Source organism: Aythya fuligula, chromosome 1 (genome assembly GCF_009819795.1).
Source record: "Aythya fuligula isolate bAytFul2 chromosome 1, bAytFul2.pri, whole genome shotgun sequence".
Classification (NCBI taxonomy): Eukaryota; Metazoa; Chordata; class Aves; order Anseriformes; family Anatidae; genus Aythya; species Aythya fuligula.
Window position 1 is genome coordinate 40177121 of NC_045559.1, and position 14847 is coordinate 40191967.

General features: G+C 33.8%; 1 protein-coding gene across 2 annotated transcripts in view; it reads right to left on the reverse strand.

The window, feature by feature from the left end:
• The window catches only part of CAPS2 (calcyphosine 2), a 32072-nt gene that overhangs the window by 2770 nt on the left and 14455 nt on the right, over positions 1–14847 (reverse strand). For both annotated transcript variants that reach the window (XM_032196953.1, XM_032196960.1), the window contains 9 exons: positions 13937–14004; positions 11806–11925; positions 10597–10671; positions 9667–9762; positions 9464–9557; positions 7276–7391; positions 3233–3303; positions 1528–1682; positions 860–979 (listed from right to left, as the gene is read on the reverse strand). In XM_032196953.1, coding sequence (XP_032052844.1) covers positions 860–979; positions 1528–1682; positions 3233–3303; positions 7276–7391; positions 9464–9557; positions 9667–9762; positions 10597–10671; positions 11806–11925; positions 13937–14004 — 915 coding nt within the window. The remainder of the gene's footprint in view (positions 1–859; positions 980–1527; positions 1683–3232; positions 3304–7275; positions 7392–9463; positions 9558–9666; positions 9763–10596; positions 10672–11805; positions 11926–13936; positions 14005–14847) is intronic.

A 14847-nucleotide genomic window follows, 5' to 3' on the forward strand; every position in this document is an offset into this window, starting at 1 on the left:
AAAAAGTAAAAATAAAAAATTGTCTTCTCTCCAAAATTTCTAGCTCATCCTTAGAATCAGCAGTTAAGCTGCTTCCTTTCTGTCTCCTCCAATTACTAAGATTCCGGCATCATTCCAATGTGCCTCTACAGCACTACTAAGAGCAGCTTCACTTTAATTTCAACAGCTTACTCTAATACACATACCACTACATAAGGCTGGGACAGTCAGGTCATCCATGATTAAGAGAACAAAAGCATGTCCCATTTCTTGATCTTTATGATATCCCATCACTATGATACTGGCTGGTTTGTTTCCAGCATGAAATACTGGTTACAGTCACAATACATTGCCAATCCCTTTGTCTTTCCAGTTTCTATATAGACAAATAACAAAGTGACATTTCAAATGTAAAAAACTCTTGCAAATGTAATGCCTCTAATTGTATGTCTCAAAGAGGAGAAGTATTATTGCCTCTATTTTAGACATTGAGAAAAAAAAAAAAAAAACACACACAGTGCATATGGATAACAAATATAGTCATCTGCCAAAATACAGGAAGAGATTTCTGGAAGACAGAGCTTTGCAGTGCCAGATGCCTTACACACTGGAGTAAGCTGTAAGAATAGCATGCATACTCAAACCTAAAATAATAAAGGACTTGTTTCTAGGTTGCTGTTCAAAATTAACTAATTCAACAATGGAACAGCATGCTGTCTTCTAATTTACATTTATTTTAACACACTAATCTGACAGTTTAAAAAGTCAATTACCAGATACAAAATTTAAGAAAAAAAAAATTCAAAATGTAATAAATAACCAACTCCAACCAACAGAAGTTAGACTGCAAAATATCTACACTATCTGCAGTGAAACTTACTTTTCTTACAAATGCTTTCCGATATTCATTCATTTCTCCAACTATGGCACGAACAAATTCTCCATAATCAACTTTATCACTCTTGCTGTCATCAAGAATAAGCCACAAGGATTCAAAGTCCTGTAATTTTAAAATATTTTGCCAAAGTTTTTCACTATGTCATAGAAATAAAAAACAATTGCTACAACAGGAAATTACAATACTGTCACAAAGAACAATGTCCCCATCCAAGCTGACTCAAACACTTCTCAAAATAACCTAAGTCATCATTGGTCACTGATGACCATAATTCACATTATTAACCATTTTGATAACTGTGTGCTTTCCTTGTAACATAATATTTAAAAAGAAGAGCAATTAGTAAATAGTATCCTATAGAATATCTTCAAAAGGTTGAAAAAGAAAACTGGATTGCAATTCCACTTGCCCCTCTTCATAAGACAAGAAGATTGCACTCTTATTTGTTTCTTCATTCAAGAATTTAAATAGGCCTGAATGCAGAAATGCCAATATAACAACACAAGGAAAAAAAATGCAAAAATAGGTATTAAGATGTAGCTTTAAGCAAAGGGGTGATACCATAAATTAAAGTGAGATAAGTATTCACTTACCTAAGTATTAGTATATGAGTATAACCTTATAATTTCAGCCTTATAATTTCAACTTACCCCTTCAGGCACTTCCAGATGGAATACTTTCAGAGCTTCTTTAAAGTCTGCCTGAGAGAGAAAACCATTTCTGTTCTTGTCTATACGTCGGAAATATTTTCCTAGGCCTGTTACAACACGAACTCCTCTTTTACTTAGTGTTTCTCTGAGCATACCTGAGGATTTACAGAAGGAAAGGGCATAACGATTAACTGAAGTTAACCGTATGCTATAGGGCTGTTACAAAAGTAAACAAGACCACAACTGTTTTTCACACTGCTGGTTAAAAGACACATCATCACATCCAGACTCTCATACCTTTGATGACCAGATGAGAGTTCAAAAGAAAATTATCGTTTACTTAACATGTGAATAGAAATCACATAAAGCAGCAGCAACATTTAATAAAACATTAAAAAGATCACAGAAGGAAAGAATGTCTGTTGTGTTCAGATTATGAAACTGCTAACTTCCACTGGAATCAAATACATACACACTATTATTCAATGCCCAAAGCAATTCAGCAACACTACTTTGGTAATACAAACATCCCATTATGGGACACACAGTTACTTTTTTTCAGTACAAACATGTTAAATACACGTGGAAACAAGAACAAATATCAATAATTCTGTAAAATCATTCCAAAATGTTAGGCAAAGAACTGTTTCTATGGTAAAAATGATGGCTTTACCAAAATCTCTGTGCAGCAGTTTCTCTTTAGGGCTGGGAGGGGAGGATGAGGGATGATTTTTTTCCAGTAAAGATCAAACTCAGAAGTACATTGAAATACATCTTGAAGTATATACACTACGCTTTCTTCCAGGGCACACCAGCAAGTCTTAGATATGGTCAGATAATTGAGAAATCAGCTTGTGTGCATTACAGCAGGACCAAAAAAAAAAAAAAAAAAAAAAAAAGAGGTGGAGAACTAGAATATAAAAAAATATATCCCTAATGTGTTATTCCAACAATCTTTCTAAAAGTAAGTGCTCAACTACATTATAGTGATCAGAAAGTGCCTACTGGAAGTGGGTTCAGCTATTAAAAGTTATGCTGGAGATTCTACAAACTAAAAACTGTTCACTTCAACAGTTTTTGTGGTCTACAAGTTGCACAGCAAGTACATAAACATCCTTCTACAGTTTTAAACACAAAGCTATGCTCTTGTCCAAAAGACTACAGGTAGGAAATTGGCAAAATACAATTACATATTCTAGAATATACTATTAAATCGTACTCACATATTTAGTACAGATAACATTGAAGAATATGAAAAAACTACTTTTTAATGGGTAGAAATAATGGCCAAAGAACTATCTAAAGCAGAATTAACTGAATAAATAAGATTGTTTGAATATTTCACCAGTATTTTTTTTTTAATTTGATGGTAATTTAACATAGGATCAGTGTTATGATTTAGCATTCTTTTTTAAGATTTTGTCATCACAGTGATATTTTATCTGTTACATTCACAATTATTGCGTACTGTTTCCATGATCTTTAGCCAGACTGTTTATTTAAAGAAGCAAAGTTAAGAGTAGAAAGTATTCTTATGAACAGTTTATCCCAGTATCAGATTTTAGGAATATTCTGATAAATATCTAACTCTTGGTTAGCTTCATTTATTCAAATAAAATCTTTGAAATGCCACCACTCTTCTTTGTGCTGAGCTATAAAGTCAGATACAGAAATTAAAAATAAGTGTGTTCTGGTAGACACAAACCTTGAATCTTTTTGAAAACTCTGCTGTTATCTTGCTCAGAACATTCTTGCTTGAATTCCTCAGAGGGAGCTCTAAAATAGCAACAATTTAAAGTTGATTAGTGAAAATTATTATTAGTGAAAATGTAATATTACTGAATTCAAAATAGTTGTAGTAAAAAATAAATAAATTTGAACTTTGTATTTAATTCTTATACTACCCTGATAAGCATTGCATCCAAGTTCTTGAGTTTGACGTGGCATACAAAAAATTCCTTGTTGAATAGTTGCAGATATAGAGAAACTCTTGTCTGACACTATTCCATTCGCAGCTCCTCTACCAATTTATAACTCATGCATAATTCCTCCTGTTTGTACAGTCTCCAGAAGCATATCTGGACAGTCCTAATCTTCAGCTCAGACCAGTGGAAAAGTTTGTTAAAGCAGCAACACTTAGTTACCAGGAAAATAACATGAAGTAGCTATAAATCTCTCTTTAAGAGAAAAAAAAAGAAAAGAAAAGAAAAGAAAAGAAAAAAGACTATACAAGTAATGTCTTGAATCTTTATTTTCCTAGCAAAATGTCTAAATTGTAAGACCAACAACTAAATGATTAAAGAAAAATAGTCAGCAAATTTCCACCTGTTTTATGTCTTGCCTCATTTATGATTAATGGAACACATGGGCAAAAAGACTAACATTGTTATTAAGGGCAGAAGAGATTATCTTCCACGATGCAGATCAAGAACAGTATCACTTAGGGAGGCACTGGGGACCAACACAGCAACAAAGGAATACTTCTGCAGAGAAATGGAATTATTTGAAAGATTTCCATCTGACAGTATTCACGTATTTCACACACTATGACCGAGTTCCTTACAGTAAGAACAGGTTCCATATTCTTTCAACCAACAGTATACGACAGTGTATGTCCTGAACCGAGGAAGAATTGCCATGGACATGGTCCATCAAAGGCACCTGAGAGCAGTAAGAGAGAATTCCAGATCTTGTAACTGCAGTGACCGTGCATTCTCCATGCAACCTACAAGCAGCTCCAAAGAGCAATGGCCATAATTTACTAAACAAGGAGATAATGAGAAATTTGCAAGCTAATGGATGGACATTTTTCATAGAAGAAATGGACATAGTATTGATAGAAACTTTGAAGAACCTGAAAAGTTTTCCACCAAAGATTTTAAGGAAGACAAATATGCATGTATGCTAATTATTGTTTAAAAACCTGCTTTCTTTGCTTAGTTCTTGCAGCACTACATAATGTAATCCATTTAAGAGGGCTCTAATAAATAAGTCATGGATTTCTAAAAATGCTCCACAAAAATGCTTGGGGAAAAAAAAAAAAAAAAAAGCAAATGAACAGGACACAATACATGGGAATCACACAAAAAGAGAATTTGTCCCAGTATTCTGATCAGCCTTCTTAAAAGAACACCAGCAAAGTTCAAATCTCCAGGAAAACATGTTTATGGATATTGATGCATTTTTATTTGAATGTTGAATAGATAAACATATACCCTCAGGGAAAATAAAATCTCCCTCAAATCAAGGAATCAATTTCTTGTAATATGTCCAGATAATTAAAAATCTGTAATGACAGATATTAATGACGGAAATGTTAACACCATTCCGAATTACTTTTATATTTTTTTTTCTGTGCTTACACTGCTAACTGTAGGTTATACACATCCAGAAGAAAGAAATGCTTCTAGTTCAGATATGAGTGATAAATTATGAACGGAGGAGCCACCTTGTACTGGGACCAAATAGGAGTCTTAACTACCAAGGTTAAAGCACATAAAGCAAGGTAAAGCACGTAAGTTTTCTGTTGGCAAATGCATAAGCCTTCTCATTTCAAATACAAGCTAACCATTAATAAACACCTTATTGAAAGCACCTTATCTTTCAACAATGTGCTGTTTTGCATCCTCTTCTGAAGAAAACATGATTAGCTACAGGTATTTGACATGGAATCTGACTTAATAAATACTGAGTTTCTGAGGTCATTTGTTTCTATTCTCATTCCTACATGCTAACTATATGTCTGCCAAATGAAAACAATGTAAACTCACAGTAGTTAAAGAAGTTAACTACTAAGAGAACAAACTATGGCAAGGGTTTAGCCCAAAAGCTGGATCAGTGCATCTCAGGTTCCTTCACTAAAACTTATGGTGAAATTCTGTATTGTGTGTTCTCAGAAGGGCTTCCCAGTAATCCCAATCAGAAGTAAGTATGAAGCTTGATAGAAAAAATACTGTGGAAGAACCTACTGGAAGATTTAAAAAAAAAAAAAAAAAAAAAAAAAAAAGTGCTGTAGTTATCTTTTAATTACAGTAGGAAAACAGATGTAAAAACTACTGCCAACTTCAAACTACTTGTTCACCAGTGCCTTGCCATGAAGGACTACTCCTTATTTTGGAGGCCGAAGACTTACCTCTCTGCTATTAAGAATTTTCACTCCAGTTTGGTTACCTCCCATTATGAAGTCCGTATGAACTTGTCCATATCAAACTACCTAAACTGTAAAGGCAACCATCTACAGAAGACAACATACATGTACTCTCACTAAAACAAACATAAAACACAAAAGATTCATAGCTTGTGGCAGAAGGGCATAGCTGCTCCTGAAAATCTGCAACAGACCTTTTTGACTCTACCCACCTGAGTGGGTACATTAATCTGGATAAAAGGACTCAGATCATGAGTTTTCCACCAGAGAAGACCGAGTTACAGTTCAATAACACCCCCACCCAGACACAGCGTTCAGAAGAATTAGACAGACTTCGATTTACTACCTGAAAAAAAAGGCACACCTCAGGTTAAGAGTGTATAAAAAAGAAGTAGCAAAAAAGAAGTACCAGAAAAAAAGTAGCAGAAAATATGAATTTAAAACCCAATGAACAGGTCTTCATTCTCAGCCTTTCAGAAACAACACTGGATCGCCTCCAAATTCCATAGGTAGAAAATTATCAACAAATGAAAAAAAAAAAAATACCAAAATGATATGCTTCTAAGATGTAAAATATCCTACATAAGCCAACCAATATTAAACTATTTTATTTCATGAAGACCCTGCAGAGGGAACAGTTAGCATCATACAGCTATATGTTTCTACAACCAACTAAATTTGAATTTACAGTTTTATGGACTGTTAGCTCACTAGGGCCTCTTTGCAGAGCTTTCAGTGTAAAGGGACCTTAAAGTGAATATTACCGTAACTGAGAATAAGCTTCATATATCTCAACACTTGCAAAAAGAAAAATAATGGTTAGTTAAGATGTTCTGACGAAAGTAGTTTTTAGATACTAAATATATTTGAGTCTGTTACTGTTGGTCGTAGTCAAGAAGAGATTGTAGTACCAATCTTTTATAGATTGTAGATTTACAAGGAGAGGCTGTGAGAACTGAGAATATTTAGCCTGGAGAATGCTCAGGGTGATCTTACTGATGTGTATCAATACCTGACTGGAGGGAATACAGCAAGTGGATGAGAAAATAAACGTGTTGAGAAATAAGATGCCCAAATGCCTGCAGTCTACAATGTGTAGCAGTATCTCAAAGACTGAAGAAAGAGCGCATACAAAAAGGAAGTAAGGAAGATGGGGAAAAAAAAAAAAAAAAAGAAACCATCAATCCCTCTCCTGACTGTGTTCAAACACTTGTATTGGCATAACTGATATAAGCAGTTAATATAAGCTTCACAAAAGATTCAATAATAATGTTGATCACAAAAAAATTATTTTTCCTCTGAACATAGTACATTAGTTCATCGCATCAGAAAAGTTTCAGAATATGGTTTGTGTTAAAAAGACTTCAAACAAAGCAAGTAAGATAGCTTCGTATTTAATTAATTCTTTTTTTTTTCAAGTTACTCCTTATCATTCTAGGAAGTTATTGAATTATAGAACATCCACTCAAATCTATTACTAATTTCTCCTAACAACAGCCTAAATACAGATTTTTTAACAGTATAAATAACATGTTAGAAGCTCTTATAAAAAATATTTTTTGCTTAAGGAAGACTAATTTGAAAAAGTTAGCTGCACTTACTTGAGAAAATCCATAGCTGTTTCATCAATATTTATCACACGAAGGGTGAGGACTGGGTTCTGCTTAACACTTTCTGGAAGATTATGATCAACACTTCGGAAAGTTAGGTTAGCTCCCTGTTGGCAAAACATAGAATGGTTTACAAACAGGTCACATAGTTTGTAGCATATGTTCTGCAAGACTTTCAGAAGTATGATCATTAAAGTCTTGCTATGAAGCGATGGAAAAAGTGTAACTAAGGTCAGTTAACCTTATTAACGGAGCTTTTCTAATACTAAATAAAAACAAACAGACTTCAAAATAAAACTTTATCTTCTACGTGGAGGTTTGTCTAGTAAGAGCATCTACTCTACCCTAATTCACAATTGAGTAATGTGATACTATAGATTGTTGTTCCCTCAGCCAGGCTCTACTTTTGTATTTTTCTTATCCCTTCATTCTTATGGAATCCCAAACTCACTGGACCACAGAACAGAGGATCACAGAAGGTGCCACAATGATTCTCTGAGAGCCAGGTTTTCAGACTATAAGAAACCCTCTACAGTTACACTCAATAACCTACGATCATATTTAATATAAACAAACAACCAAAAGGTAGACATCCCAAAGTTCAAATAATCCTTGCAATGCTTAAATATGTAGTTATTCTTTAAAATTATTGTATTTCAGTAATAAATATTGAATAAAAACACACTAACAGTAGTAAAAAGTTCTATTCAGTACTGTCCCTTCTGAGTATTAAAATTCCTCTTCCCTCCAAGCTAGGGACAGGGGACATAGCTTCTTTAACTTTGGAAAATATGTGAGGTAACTGGTTTGTGAGACAGAGAGGAAGGAAAAAAAAAAAAAGAAGAAAAAAAAAAAAAAAAAGAACATTGTGAAGAATCAAAAAAGCAGTAGCTCTAACTATAATATCCATGCAGGCTTGGATTCTAAAGATTCCAACACCCAAAGTAGGAAGATATTGCTGCTGTGCAAGTGTGTCAATCACTTGGACTTTGTGAAAGATTTGTGTATCTTAATGTCATCCGAGAAACTGAGCTTGAAGATATGGATATTCACAAATATGACATCATTCCAAAGAGATAATGGACTCCGGGACAGTATATTTTGTGGATGTCTTTAAGACACACCTTTATTTAATACACATTCCCATAATTCCATTTGCAGGTTGCAAAGATACAAATGACAACCAAAAAAAAATTTCTAAAAAAAAAAAAAAAAAAAAAAAAAAGCTTCAATCTCCATACCACAAACAAAGTCATCTATTTCATTTTGGAAACTCCTATATGGCAGCTACATGTAAACTGCTAGGGTTAATCAAGTACTTACAAAAGGGTTACAAAATGCTAAAAGCTGATGTTGCCTTTATTTACCTTCATTCAAATGCATGTTGCCTTCATTCAAATGCATTGGTTGCTCTAAACTTAAGATTTACAGGAGTATGCAGCAAAAACATCCTGTATTTCAAAATTTATGAATATTTATGAAAATGCCTATATTTAAAAACAATGAACACTTCACCAAGTACAGATGTACAGCAGCACAGAAGACACAATATGATCCATAGTCAACAATCAGGTTATCTGGTGTATCAAGTCTACCATAGTTTCAAATGTTCGGTTAAGTAGAAACTTGACTATACATGCTACTTATTCAAATGATGTTTCAAACAATCACCTTTTTAAAGAAAAGAAACAAAACAAAACAAAACAAAAAATTGTAACAAAAGCTCTCTCTATAAAGCTGGTGGTAAATATTTTCAAACTTTTAAGTTAAAACCAATTCCCTCATGCTTAAAAAAATATTCAGTCAATGCCTTCATCAAAATCATCAGCAAACCTCACAAAGATCATTACTTTTTTAAGAAGTACTGAGGTCTTCTACTTCAGAGCTCTCCTTCCCAAATAGTTCATTTTAGCTACAAAAAGGTCTACATTGTCTGCAGTCTCGTGCCCTCTAGTGGAAAATCTACAAACTGAAGCCAAAAGTGGAATCCCTAAATCATGGGACAGCAAAATAGTCCAGACTCCTGAAAAACTTAGTTTAACAACATTACTGAAGGGAAGACCAGAAGTCTTCCCCTAAATGCTAGATAACAATTTTCAGTTTGAATATCTAAATATTATATCTAAATATTATTTTCAAATCACCAATAAAACTGCCTTGCATTCAGTAGAATACTTACAATATAGAAGTCACTAAGATCATAAGCTTTTCCCTTCTTTTGTCCTCGCTGATGATGATAAATTCCCTTCTGAATGAAAGGCAAGGCATTTGTTCTGTGAAATAATTCAAAACTAATCTTAAAACAATTACACTTATTTATGTTTGATAAGTACAGTGAAAGATGTTTTACAATTTATTTTTTTTTAAAGTAACTTAACCTACCTGTTTTTTCCAAACTGCCGGAATTCATACACAGTAAGGGATTGGTCATATGCAAAAAAGAATCCAATCAACTCTCTACAGGCATCACGACCATTTCTAAAAGGAAAATTGAAAAGCACCTTTATGTTTTTGCATCTACACAAACCTTATTCAACCTAAACACAAATAACACTTCTATTTTGAAATATGCATTTTATATCCAATCTTGCGTATTGCACAATCTTTATCTTTGAAAGAGCCATCTATTTTCACTAAACCATTCTGGAATCCATCTTCTGGATTTGGGAACACATCTTAATGCAATATTCTGTTCCATAACATTAAGAACGTCTTTCAAAGCTTCATGTTTTAGTATGCCAATATAATTTTCATTCGCTAAAGGATGATGTAAATCTGGACTACTGCATTCTTTATGGTAGATGAAGCTATGGGGCTGAATCCTTGACTATGTCTATACAGCCCGCTGCTCCAGAGCTGAAGAATATGTTTATGTCACCACTACTCAATTCAGAACAAAGATGCCCTCAGCTTGTAAGCTTAGTATGTAAGGAGCTACAAAAAAGACAAAGCCATCCTTTCAATCCACAATGGTTGCCACACACTAAGAAAAGGCTAAAAGAATTTACAACTAAGTGACACGTAATGGTGAAGAGCACTCTTTTACATCCCTGTGCCAATTGTCCTGCACAGAGCTATGACTGACATGATGGTAACATTACTTATGTATCTTAATGCTGTATAACGGGACAGTAAACCCACTGTATCAGCCATGTCAGGTGTATTATATGCTCTCTACCTGCATAGCATATACTTTTTTTCTACACATGTAACAGAGAAGGAAAAATTCAGTGCAATTAAATATTTCAACGAGGTAACAACTATCATTCATAAATTCATAGAATTAAAAAGCTTTACAGAATGTGTGATTACCTTGATATAATCCTACTATCAAAGCGTAGCTTGTTAGAGAGAACGCTTTCAGTCAATCCTGATTTGGTCCTTATTCTGTGAAAATAATGCAGCATATTAATGATATCTATATGCTCACAAAGCAATGGTGCATATGAAAATAACCATTTCAAAACAGAAAAAAAATGTAAAATACGGTATCCTTGGCAACTGGCTGAGGATATGGTTCTTGTAGTTGAATTAGAAAGCAACTCTGAGTTGCAATGTGGAAAGCACACTGTAATTACATCATATGAGATTACATCTACAGAAAGCATAGACATGAATGGGATATTTTGTTTATATGCACTTATGTCAAGAATTAAACCTCTACCAACCATCATGCTTACACCACTCAATCAATTTTCTTGCAAAATACCCATGTGGGGGCTTCTTTCCTCACTTAGATACTTTATATTGATTATAACTAGTTCCCAAAACAGAGATTTGTTCATGTGATGAGTATAGCAGATTGAGACTGAAAGATTGTTCTTGAAACAGTTTTTTTTTTTTGCCATTTTTTTCTTTTAAATAAAATGATGATGTTTGTTGAAAAAGACTTCAGAAGATCATGTTAAAACATACAAAGCAGGGATATTTGCCTGCATGTTGAGAAAGATTAACATAATAAAAACAGGAACTGCAGAATCATGTTGTTTTCAGCATGCATTGCTGAAAATCAAAATATTTTCTCATTTTTTCTTAAGCTGTTGGAGTTACTGTTTTAACGCTCACAGTTCAGAAATTACATTTAAATGCCAATTTTTCAGCAGAAATCAAAACATGAAGGAAAAGTATGATTATATTGTTAAGATCTACATAAGCATTTATAGATGTATATTTATGTAATTTTAAGCACCTCAGGATGAGAATCTCTAAAAGCATACATCAGCATTGCAAGGATTCAACCAACTCAGACTGAGAAAATCCTGTGATAAACAGTATCAGTATGAGCTTAAGATGGTTCTTCCATGTTTTATAAATACTATGAATCATTATACACAGAGAATCCACAAATAGGTCCCACTAGGCAATTATAGAAACGGGGGAGGCAAACAATAAGACCCCAGATGAAGTTGTTTGTTCCAAGTGAGGAATAAAACACCTGGAAAGGCAAAGAGAGACTGCAGAGCCCAAAATAACAACAACAAAAAAAATATTTCTAAAGAATGACCACTAGAGAAAACTTACTTTGTTTCATGCAGTGTTCTTTTTCTAAAACGCATGGGTGTGTTCCCAAGTCCCAGAAGTCCATGAGCTTCCTTGGAAACATCAGCACGTGTGGATTGTTCTGGGTCACTTAAAACAGCTCTGACCAAAAAGAACAGGGAGAAGCTCCCTGACTAACACTAAGTTTAAATTTCAGTTCTAACATATTCTTACTCAAGGAAGAAAAACAAACAAAATAAATAAATAAAAATGCCATGTGAATAATGCAATAATAACACGTTGAAGTTAGCCATTACACCTGCATAAATTTGAGGGAGGGTTTCTTGTTTATTTGGTTGGTTGTTCTTTTAGGTTTTGTTTGTGGTTTTTTTTTGTTTGTTTTTTTTTTTTTGTTTTGTTTTGTTTTGTTTTGTTTTGTTTTTGTTTTTTGTTTTTACAAGTTCTGAAATCCATTACTCTAAATCAAATACATGAAAGAACAGTCTGGTAGTGCACTACTATGTAATAACTTTGCAGATAGGCAAATTATTTTAAGTATATTTTCTTACAGTTATGGAAGTGATATTAAAATATCAAGATATTAAACTGATTATTAAGATAATCAGCTGATTAACTGTATCAGTTTAATCTTAGTATCTTCGTATCAGTTTAACAAATAAACAAAAGAGAAGACCCCTTAAAATACATGCTATTGAAATAATTAATAATCAGAAGGAAAAAACAATTCTGCATAGCTAATGTAAATTTATAAACTTTCTCTCTGATCTGTGCAGATCCAACTTTGCACACATTAGTTATAATAATTTAACTGCAAGATTGGTTCTATTAAAACAATCAAAAAACCTTTTGTGTTTCCATTAATAGATTTTCCATGTGACAGTTTCGAACTAATCTTTCCCGATTAACATCCTGCTATCTGATACCAATTTGTTTGGCAGTACTGGCACAGTTATATTTGGAAAATAAACAGAGAAATTTTTGCAATTAAAAGTTCTTCTTGATGCAGCTGCAGCACTACTGGATATTGTTTTGACTTTGTCAACAGAGCAGGAGATGCATGGATACATGCAAAAATAAGGAGAAGCAGCTGAAGAAGGTTAAGAATGGAATGACCATCTATGATCCAAGATGCATAAAACCAATCCAACACCAGCAGCACTGAAACACTTCAACACAACTAGCATCATTTTAACACAATCTCTGTAATCATCAGCTCTAACTACATCATTGTAAAGATATGATATGGGACAAGCATTTCTTAGTTGTTGTTTGCTTTGTTTTAATCGGTGATTTCTGTACTTAAAGATACATTTGGCTTTCTGGGCTGCAATCACACATCGCTGGCTCATGTCGAGCTTCTCATCAACCGACACCCCCAGGTCCTTCTCCTCAGGGCTGCTCTCAATTCGTTCTCTGCCCAGCCTACATTTATGCTTGGGATTGCCCTGACCCAGATGCAGGACCTTGCACTTGGCTTTGTTCAGAACAAGTTTATGGGAACAATAATAAGAAAAATAATTTTAATATACTCATCTTTACCTATTAATTACTTTTTTTTTTCTCCTCCTTAACCTACGATGGGATCTTTGTACATAGAAACAATGCTATCTTGGAGGTAAAGGCATAGCAATGAAGTTAGGAGAGCTTTCCTGTACAACCTAGATCAACTTGATTAATCTGCTCCTTTTTTTTTCCTTCCTGATTAACACTCATATAATAACTCCTTTACTTCAGAGAGATGTTGTGTCAATATGTGTCAATATAAAGGAATTTTAGTAAAGGTGACAGCCTTAGAACAGGAAATAAATACTAAAGATACGTAATTTGTAACAACAGGTATCCATATATTTTGCAGATGTAAAAGAAGGTTATTTCTGAAAAGTACTGTTACTGTAAAACCCACAAATTAGATTCAGATGTAAAATCAACACTTCTTGTCAGATGAAAAATGAAATTAAACATAGCACTTGAAAGTGATTTTAGATTAAAAAGGTTTTTCACTTAAAGGGATTTTAGAAATAGCACTATTTAAGACTACATAAGAGTTACAATGAGGTCATCAAAACATCTTCCAAGCAAGAGAAGTCAAACACTCTCTGACCTAAATTCTTCTGTAGGGAACACTGTAGTTTAACATTGTAAATTCACTTACCTGGATAACTGATCCACCATCACTTGTTCTACCACAGCCTGTTTTCTCCGCTCTGCAGCAACATCCTCCTGTAAAGAAAAACTGACTGAGAGAAAATGAAATTTAACAAGCACATCAAATACTAAAAGAGCTCTTAGGACAGTGTACAGAGATCACAATCTTACAAATGTCACAATTAATTTGGAATTTTCAAGGGTTTTCTTCATCTTTTCAATTAGAGTCCTATTTGCATGACAAATAATATTCTCTGCTACACACTCAACTTGTCTATGCATATTAGATGTCAATAAATATGAGATTTCTAATATTTCTGCTGACAGATTTCCTTATCTTTTATTTCCAATAAATTTTCTAAGTACGTTAGAGCCTGAGGAATTTCACACTATTCCAAGTACCATGGTTGACACAGATTCCCATTGAAAGAATGAGACTCCAGCAATAGTTGGTAAAAAATAAATAAATAAATAAATAAATAAATAAATAAATAAAAGGAAAAGTTTATTAATGTTAAAAGTTTAGTCTCGGCTCTCAGTTTCTATTTGCTGCATGCCAGAATAATGTTCTACTGAAACAGACCAACCGGAAAACCCTTTCCTTATAAAAGAGAGATCATCCTAAGGGGGCAGGAGATTTAACAGGATCTTACTGCCATTTTTGCTTTAGAGTAACAGCCAAGCATAACTTTGTGCCGTTCACTGTAAAGTGCTTGGTATCATTGGGATCATCATTGGTTTCATAGACAGAAAACCCAAGGCACAAGAGGATGCCGAAGGTCAGAACAGAGGCCACTGGCAACCATTATGCCCCACCATCTCACTTCATCTTCCAAATCTCCAAACTTTTTCACCACACTTACATTTCCGTTTTCTTCCCCCAACTTTATTTTTGAGAAAATAGAGGTTGTTTCCGAG